Genomic DNA, 27,529 nt, shown 5'->3' on the forward strand with positions numbered 1-27,529 from the left:
GGGGAGGGGGAGAAAGGAAAGACTTTCTATTGAATGCATCCCACAGAGATAGAGTTATATAGTCAGTAATTCACCCAGGCAGAAGGGCTCCGACCTTTGCTCCGCTTTAAAGGAATTAAGACAATTAATGACTTTCATGCCCATTATGACTATGGGCATTAGTAGTTCTCTGCCTTCTGCATTACAGTCTATATTTCAATGGTTCACTGTGGTTTTTTTACTTTACAGCTATTGCATACTATTTAATCTGATTTCCCAAATCCCACTTAAGAATCCGATAGCAAACCCAGAAAGCATCTAACTTCTTTTATCTGTTTGTTATTAAAAAAATTCACTACAGGACAGATGCTTCATTCCCGCAAAAGCAGGTAAAGCAAAGAAGAAGAAAATATGTTCCATTGTGTCTGCAGTGGTGCCTTCCTTGCTATGAATTTTCCTGAACACTGTTTAATACCTATATATATTAAACCACAAATGTAATATTTTGAGCTTATTGTAGGCTATTTGAATGATTTTTTTTTTTTAAGACAAAGAATACTTTAGGGCTTGTAAAAGAGGGATGATACTGCTAGTGATGCTGTAGTGCTCTGGTCTGATCCTGCAGATAACAAGATTGTCTCACATCTGTTGGTGGCTGAACCGGAGAAGATCTATGCCATGCCTGACCCTACTGTCCCTGACAGTGACATCAAAGCCCTCACTACACTGTGTGACTTAGCCGACCGAGAGTTGGTGGTTATCATTGGATGGGCGAAACATATTCCAGGTACATTTTTCTGAAAATAAAAGAAAAAGAGAAAAGAAAAAGGTTGACATTAATTCTCTGGGTTTTATATATATATATATATATATATATATATATATATATATATATATATATATATATATATATATATATATATATTTGGGCAAATTAATCATTTTCTCATAAGATTTTTTTTGAACTTCCCATTTGTTTTTTATCACACTTAATTTAGAGCTTTGCTGATTTGATGAATAGAATCATAAGCCTTTATATATGTGTACCACCTTAAGCTCTCACTTATTTTTCATATATGAAGGTACTATTGCAAGTATAAGATAAAGAGAATTTAAGTCTTAAAGACGTAGTTTTATTGTTTTCAATTCTGAGCCATTTCCTAAGGTAATGATTCTACTTTTTCTCTTCACTGTAAAAAATGTTTTTGTCAGCATTAGTCTAATTACCATTTTCTTCCTTTTAGGAATTACTTATTTTGTTTCTCATAGTGGCTATTTGCAATGAATTTCCCTTTCTATTCATAAACTTGGGTTTACAATTAGATACTTACAAGCATTTATATAGAAATTCTTAAAATATTGAAGCGACATGGGAAATTTTTTCATGTGGCAATTTAAAGTTAGTATTTTAAAATATTCTATTATATTTCTTTCTTGTCTTATCCAATAATGTCAGTAAACATGTACATGATCACAAGTTTTGAGAATTTCAGTATCCTACTTGAATTATTTTTTATTTGTTTGGACTTTGATCTTCAAATAGTTTATAAACAAGTTTTTGATGATGAACAATGTTTTTCTGGTACAGTTAACTTATTTCTGTCTCCTTAAACTAGTTTGTCTTTATGCTTTGAATGCTACAGTAATTTCTTTAATCAAATTGATGGAAGTCCCTTTCCCAGCCCACACTGAAACCAATTTATTGGTCATGATACGCCAGCTATGTTGCTAACAGTCGTAACGAACTGTCAGGCGATATCGCAGTGAAGCTAATTTGAAGTCATTAGGTGTGCAGCGTTCAGGCGACAATTTGTTACAGTGGTTAGGAACACAGCTGACATTTCTGAATGGCTTTGTTCAGTGTAGTTCTAGATGAGGCCAAGCAAATTGTAAACTAATTTAAACATCACTCTGTATTATACCAGCTACTTTGTCTTACACTGTTTGCTAATAAAGCACCCCAAATTAAGTCAAAACTAGTTAAATAGGTGAGCTGGAGTCTATTCTTTAGAAAATGCCCATGCAGGCATTAGTATATCTATAAGAAAGATAAGAATTTGATAATGTGAGTGATAGTGCATTTGGATTGTAACTACGTCGATCATACAAAAATGAAAAAAGGGAGAAATTTACTAAAAGATATTAAAATATTTGGTTACCTTGATAATGGGAATATCCAGAATTTGCAAAACAGGACATGAAAAATTGTTTGGAAGGCAATTGTTATTGAAGGGTTTTATAGTAGAAGCAAAACTAACATCTGTTGAAGTATCCTTAGACATTTCACATAATCACATAATCAATATGATTTATATTAATATATAGCATATCATTATTACATACATGTACCCATGCATATACACACTTACAAATATATATATTTATAATAAGATTATTCTAATACAGGGTTTTTCAGCCTTGGTACTATTGATATTTGGGACTAGATAATTCTTTTGTAGGCAGTTGTCCTGTTCATTATAAGATGTTTAGTGGCATCCTTGGCTTCCACCCACTAGATGCCAGTGGCACCCCTAATGAAAATGTCCTCAGACGTTGCCACATGTCTTCACAGGGATAAAACTACACCAGCCTATCCCTCCTTCCCACAAATGAACCATTGTTCTAACCCAGGAATCATGTATGATTATCATCATTTCAAAGACAGATTTGAGGCAGAAAAGTAAAAAAAAACACTTGCACAAGTTCATCAACATATCCAGTGCCTTCAAAACATATATTCAGCATTGCTTCCTGGGATAGAATTAGGATATTTTAGCCTCTAAGTTGATTGCATTTGAAAAAAACTATTTCAAAATATTTAGGATGATAGTATTATTGTTGTTAGTGTCAAGAACATGAAGGGGTATGTCACTATGAGTCCAGACTACATATTACTTCTGCAAACTTTGCTCAAGTCTCCCTGAAACAAGGGATTTTTCAAGCCAGTATTTTGATTTCATCCAGACATGTTATAGTAAAGACTACTAAAAGTTAACAACTTCTTCCAAACCTTCTGGAAAGGAAAAGTCAGTGATAAACTTTCAGGTCTGGTTGTGCATCTAAGTAGAAACGTCAGCTTATAAAGGAACTTATTAAAGTAATGGGGCTCTAGTGACTTTTGAAAAGATGGTAACTTTAAATAACTATGAGCAACACTATTTTCAGTGGTGGAAACAATTACTATACGATTATGTGCTCAGTCTTAAGCTGAGGCTTAGAGTTGGTGGGGACTGATGTTATTCTCTTTCCATGGCAAATGCCAGAGGAGGTCACTGTGGAGTGATGATTCACAGCTCTGATTTTCGTAATACCCTGAGGGTATTTTAAATGATTGCAAGGAATATCTTGCTTTTCAGAAGGGGATTAGCAAACAGGAGTTAAACAAAATTCTTTTTAATTTTTTAATGCATGTACCATCCAGTGTTTTGAGGTGGTAGAGAGGGTGCTCAGCCCTCAAAATATGCTGGTTTACCCTGGCTTCATGAAAACAGAAAACGACACAGAGGTATGTAGAGCACCGGACAGGGAGGTAAAAGCAAAGAGAACATAAAGAATGAAGTCACATTTCTGCGTTGATACAAGTAAAATCATGTTCTTGATATATGAACCAGTCTTGATAAGTTAGGTCAGAGTCAGAATTAAAGACTAGTCAGAACTGAAATTTCCCATCTTAGTTTTAACTCCACAACTCATTGTTTTTATAAAGCTTACATTAAAAGGAAAGCAAACTCTTTTTTAAAACTAAACTAAAATTTGAGTCTTTGTTATCTTTCTGCTTCTCTCAGCTTGTGTATGCACACACATACTCTCTTTAAAGTTTAGCATCTCAGATCAGATCAGTAGCCCTTCTGACTGCTAAGAATGAGCTTTTGTACACTTGCTTTTGCTACAGAAAAAGTGAAGAATTCAACAAAAGAAAACATTGAAGAAAAATACATATGGAGTGGGGTTTTTATCAGTAAATAGAATTAGTTGACTTACATTAATAAATCACATAAATGGGAAAGTGTGTTGTTATGAAACATGACCGTACTTTATCTATAGAAGAAAAAAGATCACAAGGGCTTTAGAAAATGCTTGACTTTAGCTGGAGGAGCATAAGGGCACAAGAACAGATGATGGTGCCCTAATAGCCCTTTTTAAGAATGACAGGGCCCCGCCATTAGCATCCTTTTATATCCTTGGAAATTGCTCATGCCTCGCTTTTCTGGTTCCTATCTGCCTGACTCTTTTTTATTTCTCTTTCAATTTCGTCCGCGCTCGGATAAGCGCATGCTAACACAATATGATTGAGCTGTAAAATGGAACGCTGTCGCCTCTAATCTCTTTTATGTAGATACGGAGGTACTGCACACTCGACTTCATTCTCTCCCCATTGTTGGCCTTTTTTAGAATGGGTTGCCAAGTAATGGAGGCTCTGTCAAATATTAGAGCTAGGTTTCACAGGATGTGATAAGACGATTATCAGCCCAACAGTCAGATCTATTATTGTTCTTGGTGGTTGATTAAAATATTATTATGTGCTGGAACTTTGTTAACAAAATGCAGAAATGTGCTTAGTCAGATGGTGTTTTATTAAAAAAAAAAGTGTAACCCATATTAGCTGACCTATATAAGTGGCTTAAGTGTATTTACAGATCTTGTCAGCTTACTTTAAAAGAACAGAAAGGTATTTGAACAGTTAAATAAATGGATGTGTTTTAGATTTTTTTTTTCCTTTTTCAATGTAGTAAATGTTCAGACTGACTTATTTATTTTTAACATGACAAATTCAACAGTGACCTAGTCATGAAAAAGGACTTAGCTCAAATTTGGGGACCTCTTATTCACATTATTAAAAGAATGCCTATTATGATGCATTAAACAGGAAAAGAAAAACCTATAATTTTCTTCATATCAAGTGGAGGCAGGAGATATTAAGCTCTAAAAGAAAACCACACAATTAAGATGATGTTATAAAATAGTCTTTAAGTATATTTCTTCATGTAAGAAACAGAAAGCTAAACTATAGGAACCAATATTTTCCATTTACCCTGAAACACTTTTTTGTAAAAACGTGCAGTTATGAGAATGTATCAAAAATGACTCATTGGCTTGTCTTTTTTATAATTTTCTCAGAAAAAGAATTTAGACTTGCCTACAATGATGGAAATCTGTAAAGAATATGAATTAAACTCTCTGTTAGGGCATAAGTTTTTCAAAAGAATAACTAAGAATATTTGGACAATTATTGCTAATGGTACTGTTTGGAGTTATACTTATTGTTCAAACAAGTTTTATGTAGAGGCCAAATTTTAACACCACATTCTTTCCCAAATTAAGTTATAAAAGTTTCACTTTAGCAATACATATTGCTAGATATTAGTGTATAAAATGCCCATCTTAAGCTACTTGTAGCATCATTAAGTGGTTAGGATGTACAAAAGCACATGAAATAGGGCAGAAATAATTACCACATAAGATTATATTCCCATTTGTAATTCAAAATATATTTCCATGTGTTTCACAAGCGATTATGGTTTGATGGATAAGAAGCAGGGCTTGGTTGACTAATGATGAATCACACACCATAAGCAAGTAGCACGTAGGACTGGGGTTGTGGCTCAGTGGTAGAGCACTTGCCTAGCACGCGTGAGGCACTGGGTTCAATCCTCAGCACCATATAAAAATAAATAGAATAAAATCATTGTGTCCATCTATACCTAAAGAATATATATATATATATATATATATATATATATATATATTTTTTTTTTTTTTTTTAAAGTAGCATCTGATAGTTTATTTTGAATTTATATGATTGGAACTTGGTAAATGTGTATTAATTAATTGATTTAAAAATTTTGTTGCACTAAACTTTAATTGCTCCCTAAATTTATTTGTAGTTGTAATTTCTACCTTGCTATGAATGAATTAAAGCAATTGTAGACTTTTTTCTCAGAATTACTTTTTCTTTTGTTTATGTGAACTCAGTGATTTCAGAACTATGAAGTAGTAGAATCTTCTAGTTAAGTGGAGAAAAGTTAAATGTAAGACCCAAAGCCATGACAACTAAGAGGACTATTTCAACCACTATTTCAATTATAAGAATATGCAATTATTAAATAAATGAAAGTTATGGTTAATATACTTAGTTGTATACCTGTGAGTCTATAGGGTAGAATGATTCTGAAAGTAAAATCAGAAAACCTGAGCTGTAGATGAGAAATATTTATGTTACTTACTGTTCTAACCATTAATTATATTATGAAAATCAAATGAGGAAAAAAAATGCACATGCAAATTATATTCCTATGTATAATTAATTTGCAAATTATAAACCATGATCTAACTATAAAGCATTCAGTGTTCATTTTTGTTTCCAAGGTACTGCACAGATTGTCAGTTTATTGCAATGAAAACCAAGTGACCCAGGAAGTTAGTATTCATAAAAGTTAATCTAAAATATATTCAGATCTTCTTCTATTTCTCTCTTTAGGGTTCTGTAGTTTTCATTGTATAAGTCTTTCACCTCTTTTGTTAGGTTGATTCCCAAGTATTTTATTTTTTTTGAAGATATTTTGAATGGAGTGGTTGTCCTCATTTCCAATTCAGAGGATTTGTCGCTGATATACAGGAATGCCTTTGATTTATGCGTGTTGATTTTATATCCTGCCACTTTGCTGAATTCATTTATTAGCTCTAATAGTTTCTTTGTAGAGCCTTTTGGGTCTGCTAGGTATAGAATCATATCATCTGCAAATAGTGATAATTTAAGTTCTTCTTTTCCTATTTTTATGCCTTTAATTTCTTTCGTCTGTCTAATTGCTCTGGCCAGTGTTTCGAGAACTATGTTGAACAGAAGTGGAGAGAGAGGGCATCCCTGTCTAGTTCCAGATTTTAGAGGGAATGCCTTCAGTTTTTCTCCATTCAGAATGATGCTAGCCTGAGGCTTAGCATAGATTGCTTTTACAATATTGAGGTATGTTCCTGTTATCCCTAGTTTTTCTAGAGTTTTGAACATAAAGGGATGCTGTACTTTGTCAAATGCTTTTTCTGCATCTATCGAGATGATCATATGGTTCTTATTTTTAAGTCTATTGATGTGGTGAATAACATTTATTGATTTCCGTATATTGAACCAGCCTTGCATCCCATGGATGAATCCTACTTGATCATGGTGTACAATCTTAGAAGATGGAAAAATATACCCTGTTCATGGATAGGCAGAACTAACATCATCAAAATGGCGATATTACCAAAAGTTCTCTATAGGTTTAATGCAATGCCAATCAAAATCCCAACGGCATTTCTTGTAGAAATAGAGAAAGCAATCATGAAATTCATATGGAAAAATAAAAGACCCAGAATAGCAAAAACAATGCTAAGCAGGAAGTGTGAATCAGGCGGTATAGTGATACCAGACTTCAAACTATACTACAGAGCAATAGTAACAAAAACAGCATGGTACTGGTACCAAAACAGGCGGGTGGACCAATGGTACAGAATAGAGGACACAGAAACCAATCCACAAAACTACAACTATCTTATATTTGATAAAGGGGCTAAAAGCATGCAATGGAGGAAAGATAGCATCTTCAACAAATGGTGCTGGGAAAACTGGAAATCCATATGCAACAAAATGAAACTGAATCCCTTTCTCTCGCCATGCACAAAAGTTAATTCAAAATGGATCAAGGAGCTTGATATCAAATCAGAGACGCGCCGTCTGATAGAAGAAAAAGTTGGCTACGATCTACAGTCGGTGGGGTCGGGCTCCAAATTCCTCAATAGGACACCCATAGCACAAAAGTTAATAACTAGAATCAACAAATGGGACTTACTCAAACTAAAAAGTTTTTTCTCAGCAAAAGAAACAATAAGAGAGGTAAATAGGGAGCCTACACCCTGGGAACAAATCTTTACTCCTCACACTTCAGATAGAGCCCTAATATCCAGAGTATACAAAGAAATCAAAAAATTAGACAATAAGAAAACAAACAACCCAATCAACAAATGGGCCAAGGACCTGAACAGACACTTCTCAGAGGAGGACATACAGTCAATCAACAAGTACATGAAAAAATGCTCACCATCTCTAGCTGTCAGAGAAATGCAAATCAAAACCACCCTAAGATACCATCTCACTCCAGTAAGATTGGCAGCCATTAGGAAGTCAAACAACAACAAGTGCTGGCGAGGATGTGGGGAAAAGGGTACACTTGTTCATTGCTGGTGGGACTGCAAATTGGTGCAGCCAATTTGGAAAGCAGTATGGAGATTTCTTGGAAAGCTGGGAATGGAGCCACCATTTGACCCAGCTATTCCCCTTCTTGGTCTATTCCCTAAAGACCTAAAAAGAGCATGCTACAGGGACACTGCTACATCGATGTTCATAGCAGCACAGTTCACAATAGCAAGACTGTGGAACCAACCTAGATGCCCTTCAATAGACGAATGGATAAAAAAAATGTGGCATTTATACACAATGGAGTATTACTCTGCATTAAAAAATGACAAAATCATAGAATTTACAGGGAAGTGGATGGCATTAGAGCAGATTATGCTAAGTGAAGCTAGCCAATCCCTAAAAAACAAATGCCAAATGTCTTCTTTGATATAAGGAGAGTAACTAAGAACAGTGTAGGGACGAAGAACAGGAGAAGAAGATTAACATTTAACAGGGATGAGAGGTGGGAGGGAAAGGGAGAGAGAAGGGAAATTGCATGGTAATGGAAGGAGACCCTCAGGGTTATACAGTGGAGGAGGTAGAGAGAGAGGAGGGGAGGGGAGGGGAGAGGTGGGGAGGGGGGAGGGTGGAGGATGGGAAAGGCAGTGGAGCACAACAGACACTAGTATGGCAATTTGTAAATCAATGGATGTGTAACTGATGTGATTCTGCAATCTGTGTATGGGGTGAAGGTGGGAGTTCATAACCCACTTGAATCAAAGTGTGGAATATGATATGTCAAGAAATTTGTAATGTTTTGAACAACCCACAATAAAAAATTTAAAAAAAAAATAAAATATATTCAGAGAAAAGACCAATTTTCACTGAGAAGAGGGAAAAACTTATTTATCTAGAAGGATCATTTTATGGGTATTGTCATTCTGTTCTAGGTGAAGAGGAAGGGATCATTTTAGCCTAAGTAATGTAGTCCATTGTGCATGACCAAACCCAAAATAACTGAATGTTTTATTAGTTTCTAAAGTCAAAACTGTGAAATATAAATAAGAACCAATAAGTCAAAAAACATGTTGTGAAAAAATATATAATTAGAATGGTCAAATAAGCACCCCTTCATATCAATAGGTACCCTTGCTAGGAAACCATCAGTGTTTTACTTCTGCTAGTTACTAGGTATCCAAAAATATATTTGCTATCCATACATATCCATGCCATTGTACCTGAAGTATTTGAGTGTCTGCAATATACGTTACACTTAGTACCACAGGAAATTTTCAAAATGTGCATGACATGGTACCTACCCTGAATCTTTTATCTGCATAGGTATATACAAATATGTGTGCGCATATATTTATAATAATCTTCATGATTTACAACTTCATTAGTTTCAGACCTAAATTATTCATCTTTATTCTTTTCCATGGAGTTAAATTTTAAATATAAAAACAATTAGCATCTATAGAGCTCTTGATCATTTACAAAACATATTCATAACCTTTTATGTGATGTGCACAACAACTCCGGAGGCAAGTTTCTTCTGATTAACCATACTTCATAGATGAGCAAATTGGAGAGTCAGAGCTTTAACTCACACTGTTGGTACTGTTACTTAAATGATACTTTTAATGGAACTTACATGACATTTTTACCAGTATCTTCTTTGTGTCTTTCTCCCCACTCCTCATCTACTTCCACTGTGTTCTTTTTCATTTATTCCAGGTTACCTACTTGGACTTCCTAATAAGTGTAGGCTCGTGTAAAACATCTAGCCTATCTCTTTAATTTTGTGTATTTGCAAAATGAAAAGTTAAAGGGGAGTGAATAGAAAGGGAATGTATGACACATCTTTAAATCAATAAAAATCAAGATATTTATTGATAGTCTACCCTAGACATTCCTGATCACAAATTTAATGAAAAGAGTCAATCATTGTTCAACTACTCATGTGAATAGCTGTAAAAGGTCCTTCAACGATTGGTTGTGAAGATCAGATGCTCACTGTTTCTGACTCTGGTCAGATTCACTGGATGTTGTTTTTGATGGAAACTTATAGGTAAACTGGAGTGGAAGTGAATAGTTGTGAATGACTTTGAACCATATTGAAAATGTTAGCTCTATCTCTTAGCATTGAATCAATGTCTGCCTTCCTTCTTCTTTCTTTGATTTCCTTCCCTCCTTACATAAGCATGTAGTGAGCTATGTGTTAGGCACTGTACACAAAGGATACACACAAGAATACAGCACAGGTTCTGCTTCAAAGACTCTCAGGGTACCCTGGGTGATATAGAACTATAACCAAATAATGACAGCCATGTGGAAACATGGAAGGAAGACATGACTGGAGCTAGAGACATAGGCAAGGACCGTATTATAGAGAAACTTGAATTTCATACTGAGGAAAACCAATGTCCTAACAATGGTATGGAACCCCCATTGAAATATTTAATTGACAGTGACCTGATTATAACTTCATTTTGAAAAGGTTAAAATCAGAACTTTTGAGTCAAGTTACATAGAGAAAGCTTTCTCAATACTTTTGAAAATAACAATGTTTCCTTCCTAAAATGTTGAAGATTTCTGTATGTATTATATATTAAAATATGCTATCATCTTCAGGCAAGTTCATGGTCATTGCTAACCTCTTTTTTTTTTTTTTTGAATGATAAAGTGACATGATGAGTCCAGTCATTCAGTTCATCATGTAGCACAATCTTTCAGAAGCCTGAAATACTCTGAAATCTACTGCTTTAGGATTACCAAAACATTGGAATCCTACAGACCTGGCACAGGTCTCCTCTTTCTTTTATGATATTCTCCTTTTATTAATGGATCTGTTGCCTCTAACTTTTGGGGTCATTCTTAACTTGGCGAGTTAAAGAGAGAAAACTGTTTGGGTCTTATGGGAAATTGTTATATAAAAGCTGGTATAATTAGTATAATCCACAAATGCTTAAGTGCATGATTAAAGCAGTTCTTTCACCTCTAAAAGAAGAATTCAGTAGCAGCACAGAACACGATGCATGGCGTGTTTTGTTTTTCCCTTTGCTCCTTTTTGACCCTCTTTCCAACTCTAGTCCCACTGCCCTCAGTGGCTGGTTGCACTTTTTCCCCTGCATCCCACTTTATCTGCCTCAGCCAATCTCCAAATGAATGCATGTCTATCCTAGCCTTGGCTTTGACACTCTGGATATATTGATTAATAGTTGCCCTAAGCTCCTTTTAGCAAATCAAATTTTCACTTTTAGCAAGGATTTCGCCTCTGATTTATTCAGCAAAGTGAAATGCACTAAATTGACTTTGACATTCAGGGAAAATGGCTGAAAAACAAAGAGCAGAGGAAAAAGATATAAATTGTATGGCAGCTGGAGTTTTCAAGCATCAGAGAAACAGTTTTCTATGAAATACAGAGTAATTCAAAAGCACTTTTTAAACACATGCAAGTGATTTCTTTAACAAAAAGATTTTAACTGCTGGGTTTTCTTTTGGAAAAAGGTTCAGTTCAGAATTTCTGGTATAATATTTTGTATTTTGTAGATGACAATAACTTTGTAATCCTGGTTTGTACCTATCAAAATGAGTTTATGGAAGGTAGGAAATATCCCAATTGCTTTGGAAGAAAAATATTGCAGTCATCTTATACAAACTAGAATGATTAACCTGAAAGTGTTGGTGTCCTCTAGCAGTGGTAGCAACAGGAATTTGTGTGTGTGTGTGTGTTTTCTAAATAGTGGAGTTTTCTTATTGCCATCAGGACAATTAGAAATAATTTTGAAACACAAACCTCAGTATAGAAAATTCAGGTAACTGTGCTCTTTTGTATATTTGTTCCCCCAAAGAGTATCATCCTCAGCTGTGTTTTTTTATGTAATTGAATCAGCCTGTTTCCTTGTTAGACCAAGGTTCAGTGGATAAGTAACCACCAGGTTCAAGATACAAAACGTGGTTTTGATGTGTCAAAAGAAATGGTGCTGGTGTGCATGGAGAAATGTGGAAAGGCGGTTGAACTCATGATAAGCCCCTGAGAGATATTAAAGGTGTGAGGAATATAGGAATTTTTTTTTTAATATTGAGATCTCATAGATTGTTGCATTGCCTCTGCAAGGCATTAGTTTGAATTGACCGTTCATTTACCTCTTTCTTATGCAACATTCTCTACTCTCTAACTGTATATTTTAATAACTTCATCTCTTTTTAAAAATATTTTTATTAGTTATTGATATCTTATTTATATTTATATTTTATTGTATTTATATTTTAAGTGGTGCTGAGAATTGAACCCAGTGCCTCACACATGCTAGGCAAGCGCTCTACCACTGAGCCACAACCCCAGCCCATAGCTTCATCTCTTTTAAGTTTCAACAAATCTATCAGGAAAGCTATACTGATATCAAAAGTGACCCCTTCTGTCTATATGAGTGGCATTTTACAACTCAGATAATACCTGTGTCAGACACATCTGCAGTACTATGCCCTCATAGGCATATTATTTTACTAATGTAATGCTGCTTCAACCCCAATTCAGACCAATTTTCAACCTTCAAAAATGACCTCCACTAGCTAGAAGAATTCAATAGAAGAACCCCCTGACTTGTCAAAACCACTTTAATTGACAAGACTTTCTAAGCAGTTTATGTTGCATGGTAAATTGACATAAGAGCACTGTTTGTTTATTATAAATATCTTGATATTTCTTTTAAGAAGAGATTTTCCATCCCTCCACCAAAAAAAAAAAAAAAAAAAAAAAAACTATGATTTTTTTTTTCTGAAGTAGGAGCCTACTTTTATTTTTTATTTACTTTGGCCTGATTAAAGAATAATGTACATAGTATAAAAACACTTAGAATTTTGTTTCATCTTTTCTTGTGCCCTTGGATTTCTTAGGGTGCAGTTCAGATTATTTTTACATGAATGAAAAAGTACTGGTGCATGCAGTTTAGTTAAAGAGAAAATTATAATGGATAAATTCCACCCCTTGCTAATTCTGAGCACTGTTATCAGTTCAATTTAGTTAATCCCAAAATTTAACCAGTCTCCATTAGCCACATAACTTTGCTCCTAATCAGAGAATTATATTTCCCATTGACAGAATGGGCATGAAGTCCTAACCACAAGTTTATAATATTATAAAATCAAGAAGGGGAAAAAGACCAGTTTCTTCAACTGGATTTAGATTAAGCAAGTTGATAACTGAATGTGCAGGTCAGCAGCAGAGCCTGTCCAGTTTCAGGGAATCATCTGAGCCCAATTAAGTACCATCACTCTAGGGGTGTCTCCAAAGAGCAGCGAGCTCCTCTCCGTGTGAGGGAGGCTTCACACCTGCTTAACCTACATTAGGAAAGGATTAATTACCTGAAGCGCCAGTCCCTCCACCAGTCAGCACGTTTGTGGCAGGGCACATGGTGGCCTGGGCTGCAGAGGGAAGAAGGGGGGTGGAGCAGCTGGGGGTTCAGAGAAAGACCAGCTCCTCCCAAGGTGGTCAGCACTTTCCAAAGGAAGAAAAAAATTAAAAAACAAAGCTGCTCTTATATCGTGATTTGTTTATGTCATGACAGCACCCAGTGGCAGAGTGTGTTCCCATAGATTTATACACCTGAAGGAGAAATGTGCTCCAAAAGGCTGTTTCCACTATAAAGTTTCTAATGTTAACTTTTTTTATCTGTTTCCACTGTAAAGTTTCTCATGTTAAGTTTTTATAGAAAAATATGGAATAATTATTGTAGATTTACTTCTAAGAATGGATGTTATTTTGAAGTAAAAGGGTCTTGTTTGTTCGGGGCATGCCTAGAGGAAACTTTTTGACACTCTTTTTAGATATATGGAATAATACTAACAAAGCAAGATCCCTTTTCCCCAAAAAAATCAATTCGGAGATGATAAAGTGGTAGTGGACCTTAGAGATAAGTACTTGAGCTTTGCATTTTAAGAAGAGACACTATACTGTAGTGGGCAGTGGAGTTAGAGACCCTGGTTCAAATTTATCAGTTTACATGGAAGATAGTGCCTTTTTTTCTTTGAGCTGATATAGGCAATCTTGGTGTGTGATTTTAAGTGTTTAAAAAATGTTAAATGCCTTTACTTGTACATTTTTGGATAAAGACACCTAAGAGCAGGAAAGTTGAATGACATACCCAAAGCCAGAGGCTAGTCAGAGGTAAAGTTGAGACTAAAACAGGTATTTAACTCACAGTTCAGCACTATACATTTTTATCATTTTCACTAACAGTATACATCTTTATGCATAGTATTAGTAGCAAGCTATATGTTAACTTTATTCTCTATTATACCACATATATATTATATATTACATATATATTATATATATATACATATATATTAAGTGAATGATATATTTCTTGGTAGAATAATAGTTAAAGTAATATATAAAAGTTATTTTGATATATTTAAAAATTATCATGTCTCAAATTCTAAGCAATAAACCCATGTTATTCTTTGATCTAGCCTGAATATTACATCTGAATATTTCAAATCACATCCTTTTCTGAATGATTATTAGTCTATTTTTATGGATCAGAATTCTTCTCTACCAAGCAGGAGAATATAATAGAGACAAACCCCTGACTAAGGTTTGAGATTGGGAAACATGGCCAACAACCCAAAGAGTTTGGTGGATAGAAGATTGGCCAAAGATCTTGATACACAGCTAAATAAGCCAGATAAGAAAAGGATGAAAAAAAACTGATTTGTAAACATCTTGAACTTACTGTGTAGACACTAATGCTATCTTTTAAAAAGAAATGTTTCTGGTAGTATCCTGAAATTTCAACATTTGGCTAAAATTAACTTGTGAATAATCTTTGGGTTTTAATTTACCAGATCAGTTATCTGACCCCTTAGACTCAGCAAGGATCGTAACATGTCTGTATTTGCCATGTAGCTTTACCCCAAACTACCAAGGTAATTTTATATACTTAGATTCGAATTATTATTTAATTTGAGTCTGACCATCCTACATTAATATGCTTGAGTGATAGGGTAGGGGGTGCTGAGAATTGAGCCCAGGGCCTTATGCCTGCTAAACACACACTCTTCCACTTATCTTAACATACAAGGTCTGCTCCCAGCCCTTGAATAAATTTTATATGGGCTGAGAACAGGTAGTATCATTATTGTCACAACATCAATATGATACTATTTGAAATACCTGAATATGGTAATAAGCTTTATAAATGCAGCTTGACATTTTCCTAAATCTGCAACATTCAGTCCCCCAACAAATGTACCATATGTGATATATTTTTGTAGCAAGCTAATGCCTATGCATTCATGCTCTGAACAGAAGTGTATGTTGAGAGCCGTCCGTGGGATGGGCCTTATATTAAACTTCCTCTACTTGGGAGGCTGTCTCTGTCATCATGATTTTGATGTACAGTTTATGTATTATCAAAATACTTTTGAATTTTTCTTTCAGCAACATCATTTTGCAGCTCATTCAGGATGCTGTGTCACTCATGAGTCTTAAAGAGATGTTTTATTTTCGTGTTTAATTGTATGGGATCTTTTTGTTTTTTATTGGTTCTTTTTAGTTATACCTAATATCAGGATTCATTTTGACATAATTATAAAAGCAAGGAATATAATTTACTCTAATTCAGTCCCCAGTACTTCTCTTTTCCCTCCCTCCTCCACTGCCTGTTTTCTTCCCTGTACTCTACTGATCTTTCAGCTATTTACTCTTAGTTTGTTTTGTTTTGTTTATTTAGTTAGTGTCCTGTGAACATACACAATGGTGAGATTCACTGTGGTGTATTCATATACGTACATAAAAAGTTGGGTCAGATTCATTCCACCATTCATTTTGAGAGTGATCCAAGTCAAATGTGAGCCATGACCCTTGACTTACTATTTCAATATTTTTCTCCCTACAACTCTCCATTCTATGTTCTGAATATCAGTGAGGTTTTTTGGACTAAATTGAGGGCTAACATATGCTGAAATGGGTTTTTTAAATGTTATTTTTAAATTATACATATATGTGCGGTGGTTCTGAAACTATTTGAATTCTAAATGGTTAAGCATCCTCAGAAACAGAGTCTCTTTATGAACAGAGACTTCATTCCTACATTAGGGAAGGTAGCGGTATTTTTACTTTAAGAAAAGGTTCTTCATTTGCCATGACTTAAATATGGGCATATGGAGCTGATGGCAGCTGTAGTTTTTCTTGAGATTGTTGAAGTCCTCCTACTTCTGTCGTTAACTTTTGTTCTGCAAATGCAGTTCAGAGGCACAGGCTCCATGTTGCATCCATACTTGGCTTGTTATCCTCTTATCAAGCTCTTAGCATCCCTTTGTTTATTTGAGGCGACAGGAAGACTGTGTAAAGGCTGCTTAGTCAGGGATATCAGCCTTGTTGGCAGGGGAGTGATTGCCAGTTGAAAAACAAGGCATTATTGCTCATTTTTTCCCTCTTATTAGTTTGATTACATTTGCAAATCAAATCAATCCATCAGACATGATCAGGCCTCGTCCGCATTTTAAGGAATAGTAATCTCCGTCTAATAAGATGCAAATGTGTCACATCGGTAAGTAACCAATAAATCATCGTCTTGTCTTTGGCAATCATTAAATATCAGAACCAACAGTCAATTTTTAGTATTTTCAATTTGCGATATGCCGCTGGAATATAAAGATAGATGGACGTAATTACACAAACCAAACACTATTTCAGTTCATTCCAGACAGCAAATTTAGTGGAAGGTATAACTGGCTTGTCATCACACTACATTATTCCTAGCGGTTCATGCAAAGTTCACAGACAAGCTTCAAATGGACATTGCTTTTTTTCAACTTCTAACAACGTCCCCACAATGGCAAGCAAACTTTGATGTAAGGACTTGAACTGACTTCCGCACGGCTGTTGAAGTCAGATGCCAGTATGACAGAAAACATATGTTCTCTCCCATCAGAAACTGCTGGCAGTGCCAGCTCCAATCTTCTATATTTTCTGTTTTGAAAAAATGAACTCACAAATGTAAAAATAAAGAAAAGAAAAACAATCAAGAACCCTTCAGATGATTTATACCATCCTCATCTATTTTGATGGAATAATTTCCTACAAAGGGAAAAGTAAATAAAAACTTTATTTTTCTAAGTTTCACATTTTAGAGTTCCTCGGTTTGGGCAATGTATTCTTTTGCTCTAAACCATGCACTGTGAAGATTTGCATGTCTGCAGAGCCCTAATAAAGCTAGGGAAGAAAGTGTGTTGATTTTTGGCGCATAGTGAAATCTTGATACATATAAGATATTATAATTCAAAGGACAAGAAATGTAATTGTTTGGATGGAATATCTGAGCAGAGTGTCTTTTCCCTAATTATGCTTGCTTGGCAACTCAATATCTGCTGATTAACTGTGCCACGTGCCCTTTTATTTATTTATTTATTTGCAAAAATTGTCCTGTCACAAATGGAGGAGCCTTCCTCAATTTATTTTTGGCTCTTTTTGATTATCTCAGTGTAATCAATATTTGTACTTTTCCCTCCATTTTTAACATCTTCCTCTTGGGTATTTCTCTTACAAAAAGCGTTGAAATAAAAAGGTTTTGTTTAAATTTTTTATTTTTTGAGATGAGATCTCACAACATTACCTAGGCTGACCTTGAACTCCTGATCCTCCTGCCCCAGCCTCCCAAATAGCTGGAATTATAGGTGTATGCCACCATGCCTGACTTTTGAAAGCTTTTAAAAATCATTGATCTGATATTTAAAACTTGCAGCATCTCTCTGACTTTACTTTTCATTTTAGCCTGGCCTACTTAGTGATATTACTCTTATTTTTGACTGTTATTCCTTTCTTATGTTATTAGTTGCTAAATAGGATGTGATACACACACACACACACATACACACACAGGACAGATGTGATACACACACACACACACACACACAGAGTACATGACCTTGATGCACCTGCTACTTATTTTGGTGGTTCTTCAAATAGTCCATGATTGATTCCAGTGTGGCTTGACAGATTTGTCATATTCTATACAGTTAAAATTAGAGCTTATCAGTTGGCAAAGCCAATCCTTTGCCCTCCCAGGCCCCCATTTGCAAAGCAACCTCTTTGGAAGATGACTTAATAAAATCTCTCATATAAAATTGACAAAATTAAACTTTTACTGCATTAGTTACTTATTTAAATCTATTGAGTTCCTTCTTGTTACTCACTCTGCAAGGAGGTGAAATAAAAAATTGAACAGGGTATATGTGGGCTAGGCGTTGTAAAACATACAGTCTGTAGAGGAAATAGACAAGCCGAAAGGTGATTTGACACAGGGTTCTAAGTGCAGTGATGAGGCAGCACAGCACAGTATGGGTGCACTCTAAAGGAAACTCTCATTTTTTAATTCAGGGTAGTCTTCTTGAAAAAGGTGACTTCTCAGCTGAATTTGCAGAATGTATAGTAATCTAATGCAGATTCATTGATAGGCAGGCGTCAAGTTGAAGGTTTCATTAAGTATTTGTTTCCTTTTTGAAACAAGACCCATAGTATAGATTCAACAGGTTCATTTTCAGTACCTCTCTCTTTGTTTGTTAGCAGAACTGAAGGGCATCATTTATTGAAGAACAAAGACCTTTGCTTCAGATTTTAAGACGTTATAAAAGTTGGATTAGATTCTTGTTATAGTTGTCTTGGAGGTTATGCCAGGAAGTTTCAAGTTTAGCAAAGAAAATATGCATTCTTTTTAGGTGAGGGTCTAATCAGCTTCTCAAATGTCGTCTAGATATGCCCATTGGCTATACTGTACATATCATTCATTTGGGCAAGCACAGTGTGACATCACTTTATGAAAACAATTTTATCTGTATCTTTACCTTTTCATTCTCCAAATCCAGAATTAGTAAATTTCCAGCATTTTTTTTCCTTTCTGAAGAACTATTGTGAATTTTAAAAATACAGCCCTGGTCTTTCCAGGTGATTGTTTTGCCAGCCAGCCCATGTCTCTCAAGGAATCCCATTTATAGCAGCAATTGCCAGGAACCCCTATGAGTTACAGCTGATGAAAGCCATATAGCTCATGCCTTTGAAGCTTTGCACCAGAACCTTATGCTCTCTCTAACCGATTTACATACCACCATGGTATGTTTAATTTGCTTTTTCATCAAATCAATAATGGGTCTAATTGAAAAAATTGGCAGTGCTACGTGCAACCTAACTACCGATCTCAATGTTTGCCGGCTAAAGGGAATGTTGCATAGCTGTGTGTCAGACACCTGTGTTATTGGTGTACTCCTGCTACTAATGCATACAAAAACAAACATTAATACAGGTGGAGCATCTGCACCAATTGATCACTATGCTATGAGAATTAATCACCTGGCTTTCAGCTTGAAGAATAAAATTTACATCTTTAATGTATGAAATGTATTAACACACACGCTTGCACCATTGACTTGGGGTGATGTCAGCAGACATGCATGTGCAGCTCCATTCAAATGTGTTCCTCTGCACATTTGGACTTGGTTGTGTAAATCTAAGGTCAGGTTTTCATTAAAGACTTGATAGTGTTTTGAGAATTTAGATGTAAGCCTTTTTGGTTAAGAGTGATTAGGAAAAATTTGGGCAATAATTCAACCTGAGGTAGTAGTCCCCTGGAAATCTGCCTTCAAAAACTATATGATAAAGCTTTTGAGATTGAGTTTTGTTTTCTCATCTCAAACCAGAGTGGATTTTGACGGCCCTCAAATAATGACAAAATAGATTCACTGAACTCTTATTAGGTGCCCGGCTTGGGACTGTTTTATGTGTATTATCTCAATTAATCCTCAAAACATGTCTCTAATTAAGAATTGCCTTTGATACCATTTTTTATAGTTGAGACAATTCGATCTTAGAGGAGGTGAAAAACTTGCCTAAGATTCCAAAGCCAGTAAGACAGTGGAAGTGAGATTTAAATTTAAGTCTATTGGATTCGAAACCTTGATATTTATCCACTCAGCTCTCCCAAATTACTTGTATAAATTGGTCTTTTTAAAAAAATTTCCAACTAATTTTTTTTTTCACAAAACATCTCAGAAGTTCTGCAGGCAAAACATAGATTTCATTGATCCATCCAATATTGTTTATGTAATAGTCATTACAGGACTGGCTACATAATTAGTGAGGCCCAGTACAAAATCAAAATGAAGATCCTCTTGTTAAAAAACTGTTAAGGATTTTAAGACAGTAACAGCAAACTGTTAAAACAAGGATATGCATAGTTTGCATATCCTTGAAGCTAGGCTGGTATTGCTGTGAGAGATGAATATTTTGCTTGTGGACAAGTTTAGCATATAGGAAAAACCCTCTTGTTTATGTTTGTGGATGGTTGGGTCTGAGAAAATGCTACACTAGACCAAGACAAGCTACTTTTGATACCATCTTTCTCTGCAACTTATAATTCATCTAGGAAAGAAAGATGTTTTACATCATTCTTAACCAATAGTTCCTACCTGGGGGCAATTTTGCCTCACAGGGAACATTTGGCCATATACAGTCATTTTACTCATCACAGCCAAGGGGCAGTCTCATGGGCAGAGACCAGAGATGCTCTAAATAATGTACAGTGCAAAAGACAGCATCCAAACTCCTGCTCCCAAAGAATTGCATCAGTAGTGCTGAAGTTGAGAGTGCTGTTTTAAATCCTCATACTTGTGAGGTTTTTGAGTTCATTACTCAATTTCACAAACTTTATAAATTAATACATAAATAGATATGATAATTGCCATCTCTATGACTTCTCTTGATAAGAAGCCCCTGACCCACTTCATCAACAAGATCAATAAATATTTATTGGGCAACCAGGGTGCATTTGTACCTACCCTTTTTGGCCAAGCAAGAAGTTTTATTTTTGATATTTAAAAATAAAACAGAACAAATAGTGAACTCCAAAAAGTAACCATGGCACATTTGAAATAAGTTTTCCTGGAAATTTCGTAAGGGGCATTTATTATAGAGCTAGATAAATATTTACATAGAATTATGGCAAAGAAGCCACAGTAGCACATTAAGGGAACAATATGCATTTTAACAAATATGCAAGTATTTATTTACTCATCAAACAGATATTGTCTAATTATTTAAATATAAATAATGTTTATAAAAATCTATAAACAAATAATAAATGTTCTGTATCCCCAAATAAATGCTGTGTACATTTAAAAATGCTGAATTTTTGATAGAAATCTTTTTCATGAACTTATGAAAATATCATCAGATGAACTCTAAATGTTAGTATTAATATGGAGATATATGTGTGTGTATAATTTTGAAAAAAAAAAAAATTTAACTAGGGATTGAACCCAGGGGCGCTTAACCACTTAGCCACATCCCCAGCCTTTTTTTATATTTTATTTATAAACAGAGTCTCACTGAGTTGCTTAGGCCTTGCTAAGTTTCTGAGGCTGGTTTGAACTTGCAATCCTCCTCCCTCAGCCTTCCAAGCCACTGGGATTACAAGCATGTGCTATTGTTCAGGGCTACTCTGAATATTCTTAGAATTCATGAATGGGGGTGGATATATTACAAGCTTAACAATGAATTATATAAAGTTAATGCAAACTCTTTCTTTATAATATATTTTTACATTGCATAAACATTTTGGCAATTTACTTCATAAACATGTAGGTGGCTATGTAATTCATCTCTTACTGGCATTTTCTAATTCTTAAGAGTTTTTCTAATCATCTAAAAAGAAAAACAGCACACCACAATAACCATATTTTTACACTGAAATTTCCATTTTAAGTCAGTTTTATGTTACTGCCTTTCAACTTAGTTTTTCTCCATTTTTGAATAATATCACATAAAAAATTTGAACAACTCCAGCTCCTTAGAGCATTGTTAAAAAGAACAGAAATATTTTTTCCCTAAGTCATCTGAAAAGATACTATATTTGTTATAGTTTGGATGTTGAAAGTGCCTTAATAATTTATGTAGCTTGGTCTCCAAGTTAGTGTTATTGGTAAATGATAGAACCTTTGAGCGGTGGGGTCTATGGGAGGTATATATACCATTGGGGGTATGCCCTCAAAAAAAATCATGGGACCCTGGCCCCTCCTCACTTACTTGGTTCTTGAGGCCAGTGGTTTTGCTCCTGCATGAGATCCTGACATGATATGCTGCTTCACCACAATTCCAAAGCAAGGGAGCCAGTAAATCATGGCCTGAAAGCTCCAAAACTGTGAGCCAAAATTAACTTTTTCTCTTTGTAAGTTAATTATCTCAGGTGTTTCATTGTAGTGATGGAAAGCTGACAAATATTATTTTTAGGAGTCCATTAGCCCTTCACTCATAAGCTATTTGAATAGTTTTTAAGTACCATTTTTACTAGCTTACCTCTTATACAGCAAAGTGAAGGGGATTGATGCTAAAGGGAATCTCATGGAGAACAATGGAAAGTAAGGGAATATTTATTAAAAAATATAACAATGCAGATCCAGCAGTAAAAACTCTATACTGGCGATTATGTCATGTACTTTAGGCACTGTCACAGTCCCCAGTAACCTCTGAGGGCATCTCAGCACAGCCCGGCATCTCTGGAATGCTTCCAATATTGTGCTGTTCCTGACTCATTAGAAAAATGATGTATATGTTTAGTAAATTTAGTTTAGGAAGAGTAAGAAATGTGTGTTTTTAAGGAATCTAACCAAGATCACTGAAATCTGAAAAAAATATATTGGAGCCTTTATAATGAAATTTGCCCTTCTGGTCTGCATCCATTGTTCATATTTTCCTTTAGTTCTGAATTATCATTTCTATTAATGAAAGAATGATAATGATTGTTATCTGTGCAATGATGTTCAGATTATAAAATCATTTCAGATGCACTTTATGCTTCCCTGCATTTACAATATTCTTGTGAAGTCATTATATCTATGATCCTATTTTGTTCAGATGAGGAAACTGAGACTCAAAGATTAAATAGTTTTCTCCAAATGCACACAATGGATTCTGCACGTACACTTGTCTCCTCATTAATATCACTGCAGTGATTGCTCTTCACATTTTACAAAAATGTGGATGAATTCTATTATTTTGCTATTGGAAACAATTCTCCAAGGTGTTTTTTTATTATTTTTAACATGTATTGAACATATTAAAAAAGATTTTTATAATCTCTTTTTCATGTTTTTTAACTGCTCTACTTAAAAAGATATTTAAGTAACTTTACTTGTAACTGTGATATGATATACAGATAGAATCTTGCCCAGTTTGGAATGGTGTTAACAGAATTCATCTTCAGATGGTGGGCATTATTTTCCTGTTCATAGACGGAGCCTTCACTGCAAAGGTAATCATAGTTTTGAGACTGAATGAAAATGCATGAATCAATGGAAATACTATTAATAGTACTAATACAGATCAAATGCCTTGTATTTCTTAATCCATATTTTAGTGGTAATCATTCAAGGGGCAAAAATAAATAAATAAATAGATAGATAGATAGATAGATAGATAAATAAAAATAAACACTCACTGGGGTCCTAATGTGATATAAGCCCATGTCGCCATGATCATCCTAACCTTGAGATTCAAGGCAGTTAATTCTTTTCTCTTCTTCAACTGTCAAGAATTAGAAGAGGCATAGAATAAGTTTCTTGTTTATTGAATGCAAAAGAAAAGATATATATATATCTTCTGACCCCCCCCCCAAATAATAACAGAGAACTTTAAAAAAATTCAGATAAAAACCACATAATGATATTCTTGAATATCAGATTTGGAAACAATGCTACCACCTGAAAAATAGTGTAGTTCTACAAATTTGGTGGATTGACATCATATGCCATGAGAAATTTCAGAATACTCAATTTCCTGGTCAGTGATTGGAAGATGGACCTGTGTCCATTATTGCAAATGTAGTCAGTTTTATTTCTCCAGTGCACTTAACTCTTTTTCAATGGAGTGCTATTGCCATTTTTGAGAAAGAAAATACTTGTTTGCAGGGTATTTACCATTCTTTGGTTCTTCCACTGAAAGTTCCAGTTCAAAAACTCTGCATTACATTTCTAAATGCCATCTACTGGGAGGAAAAGGAGATAGCTAGGGATACCCTTACTTGAGAACTATTTAAATGCAAACAAATACTGAATTAAAACCAGTGCAAATCAAAATGAGCTCTCATGTATAGCACATGCAGGACTAAATTTTCCATACAAAATGTAAACCTGTGGTTATGTTAGTAAAGGAATGAAGAGGTAGATAGAAAAAAAAATTCAATCTCACAACACTTTTAAGCTTTTTTGTATGGACTGCCTTATTTTAAAACAGTAGTCCTGGTATTAAAGAGTTTAAATCTTCTTGTTAAAAGAGTACACAGATTTGAAAGTTTGACAAAACAAAAATCTAAAGGACAATTTGAAATATGTGTAGTAAATGCTGTGAGTTATCCTAACCCACAGTGGACAAACAGTGGCTTCGTGAATATCATTAAAGTGTACATTTCTATATGGCTCTCCAAGATTTCCTCATTTTCCCATTTTATTGAAAACTGATGGAAAACTCCAGGGATATGTGTGATACATCAACCAGCCTTGCCTGGGTGTGACTGTCCATTGCAGAACTGCATGTTAGTATCTTGTGTCTATGTATATTTTGGAGTTATAGCAACCTTTAAAAAGTACTTATAAGAAGCCAAAAGGTAGTATTTATACTTTTATTCCTCCAAGAAAGAAAAAAAAAAAAAGCTTGGATTTTAATGAAGTCATTACACAAGGTCCCATATCTGGAAGGAAGATAGAAAATGCTTCAAGAGCCAGGTGCCACTGCACCTGGCCTATAAGCCCAGCAAGCTTTGAAGTTTGAAGCAGGAGAATCTCAGGTTCAAAGTCAGCCTCAGCAAATTTGTGAGACCCTGTCTCTAAATAAAAATATAAAAAGGGCTGGGTATGTGGGTCAGTGTTAAGCACCCATAGATTCAAGGCCTGGTAGCAAAAAAAAATGTCAAGAAAAATGGGGGTTCAGGGCTGGGATAGAGTTCAACAGTATATGAGTATTAGAAGGGATGTCCTTTGTCAGTCACATAGGAAGGAGAATAATTGATCAACCAGGACTAGTAGTAGAATCAGAAAACATTCTCTTGTCTCTCTCTCTGTCTCTCTCTCTGTCTCTCTCTCTGTCTCTCTCTCTCTCTCTCTCACACACACACACACACACACACACACACACACACACACGTATTTAATATGCATAGTTCATGAAAACTCACAAAAGAACACATTTTAGATCAGTTCATTGCCAGGTAATTTTCCTGGGTGAGGCTCCCAAAGTGTGGTCAGGATGAGAATCTCAAACCCTTTGTGGTCAAAACTCCCAGGAACTTGCTGTGTGATCACCCTCAGGGATGTACAAGAAAGTTCAGTGTAAGGGATTTGGGGATAAAGGTCAATGAACTATTAAAAAAAAAAAAAACTAAAGGTTTGATTGTCAGACTTTAGTCTAAAAATGATTATAGACATAGAACAAAAGAAAAGTTGAACAACATGTTTGTAATCACCATTCTAGCTTTGTTTAAGGGGCAGAGAGACTTAGAATAACTGATCATGAAAATAACCAACAGATCCAATATCTCAACAAGCTTTCTCAAAATAACATCACTTTCCAAACTTATTATTAAACTGAGGTTCACACTCTATAATGTGTAACAACACACAGGAGATGATAATGCCATTGGCTAAGAGATAACATTGAGCTCTCAATCCTTCTTTGATCCTATTGAATTTGCCTGTTAAATTCTTGGTGTAATTAAAGCAGATAGAAGCATTCATACATTTTGTTGCAAATTGATATGATCTCTTTGTCTGTGATCTAAGTGAGATTGCCCTGTAGTTTTTAATTTAGCAGGTTAAGAAGCACAATTAAAATATCATGAAAAAGATCATAATCAGAAACCGTCTTTTGGGTTGTCCCTGCCAAGTAGATAAAGGGATCGGTGTATTTAATAATTACCTTCTTTGCTGTACATTTGTTCTATTTGTGGGCTGAAGTGTTAATAAATACCTTGCACCATTCCAGTGGGAAAGGCTTTCCACCTAATTAATAAAACTTGTAAGAATACCTATCTATAATACTGAACCATATCTTTATTATTAGTGGTGCCTGCCTCAAAAGAGGATCCCTGTCTCTTTAGTACATTAGTAAATGCCATCTTCCTTGGTTATAAAGAAGCATCTTAAGAAACTTCTGGTTTTCAATAGGAGTAAAAGAGAAAATAATTTGATTTTTTTAAAAATAATTCTGTTGAATTTTAAGTAGTGAAAAATTCTAATCATGCTTAACAGGAATTATTCTTTCTACAAAATATACCTTAGTATAAGCACCACAAGAAAGAAAGGCTCATTTGGAATAGAATTGGCTTTGAATTAGTCTCTATTTCTAGCTATAGTTTCCCCTAGATTTCAATTACTCAAGTGCTTTCTAGGTCTTGATCCTAGAGAAACTGAAACAGAGATTTGTAGATACTCTCTGCACCTTTACTGTTAATTTTTAAATGCCCAGTTACTTGCAAATATTTTTATTTACATTAAAGTCAAATTTAGCAATGAAAAATTTGAAAATGCCATTATTTCAAACATAACATTGGCTTATATAGACAAGTTGCTCTGGTGAGTTTATATATTTTGTGACTATTTCAACATCTACTTTGTGGTATAAAACAGAACAATCAACAAGTTAAATAAGGTCCTCTGTCTATGGCCACATCTGGGCTTCAGTTAGGGGTTTAAATTATGAGTCAGGTGGTATACTTTTTGTTCTAATTAACAATGTATAGCAAATGAGAAGATATGTGTAACAATCTACTAAATCTTTCTCTGCATAGAATATGGAAGTTTCCACCCATTTTACTATATGTGAATTGCTGAGTCAATTGGCTTTGCTGAGATTCTTTAGAATATGAAAATAGCAATATCTTAATTCTATGGGAAATATTAATAAGGCAGAAGTTTCACCAGGTTACTTCTATCTTAGATTTGTGATGAGATAGAAATATTAAAGTACACAAATTCTATATGCAGTATGCCCAGGCAAAATGATTAGGATAGGGGAATAGCATATATTTAAAATTTCTTTGTTAAATTGTGGTATTTTTTCCCTATTTCTAACTAACTTCACTTTGAATATTCTTGTAATGAAATTGGATCTTAAATTTTTAATCCTTTTTGGACTGATCTTTAAAGATGAATCATTAAATATTTTGGAAGTAAAAAATTTTGGTATGTATTTCTTTTATATCAAATTAAGGTAATTGATCTTTCTTTGTATCAAAGGTGGGATAAGAAATTATGATATTTTGAATATGTCCCATTAGAAACCCACTAAATTTGACAGTATGATTCTGCATTCACCTTTTCATTTATTTTCTTTTTAAGTATTTTAGTGCATTT

The 27,529-nt window shown here is 34.6% G+C and overlaps 1 protein-coding gene across 15 annotated transcripts in view; it reads left to right on the forward strand.

The window, feature by feature from the left end:
• The window catches only part of Esrrg (estrogen related receptor gamma), a 600,595-nt gene that overhangs the window by 536,166 nt on the left and 36,900 nt on the right, over window positions 1-27,529 (forward strand). For all 15 annotated transcript variants that reach the window (XR_011703969.1, XM_071600071.1, XM_071600070.1 and 12 more), the window contains one exon: window positions 605-766. Coding sequence is in view for 14 of the 15 variants with exons in the window: in XM_071600071.1 (XP_071456172.1) it covers window positions 605-766 (162 nt within the window). In the remaining variant the exon portion in view is untranslated. The remainder of the gene's footprint in view (window positions 1-604; window positions 767-27,529) is intronic.

The sequence above is a fragment of the Marmota flaviventris genome, chromosome 12 (assembly GCF_047511675.1).
Source record: "Marmota flaviventris isolate mMarFla1 chromosome 12, mMarFla1.hap1, whole genome shotgun sequence".
NCBI lineage: Eukaryota > Metazoa > Chordata > Mammalia > Rodentia > Sciuridae > Marmota > Marmota flaviventris.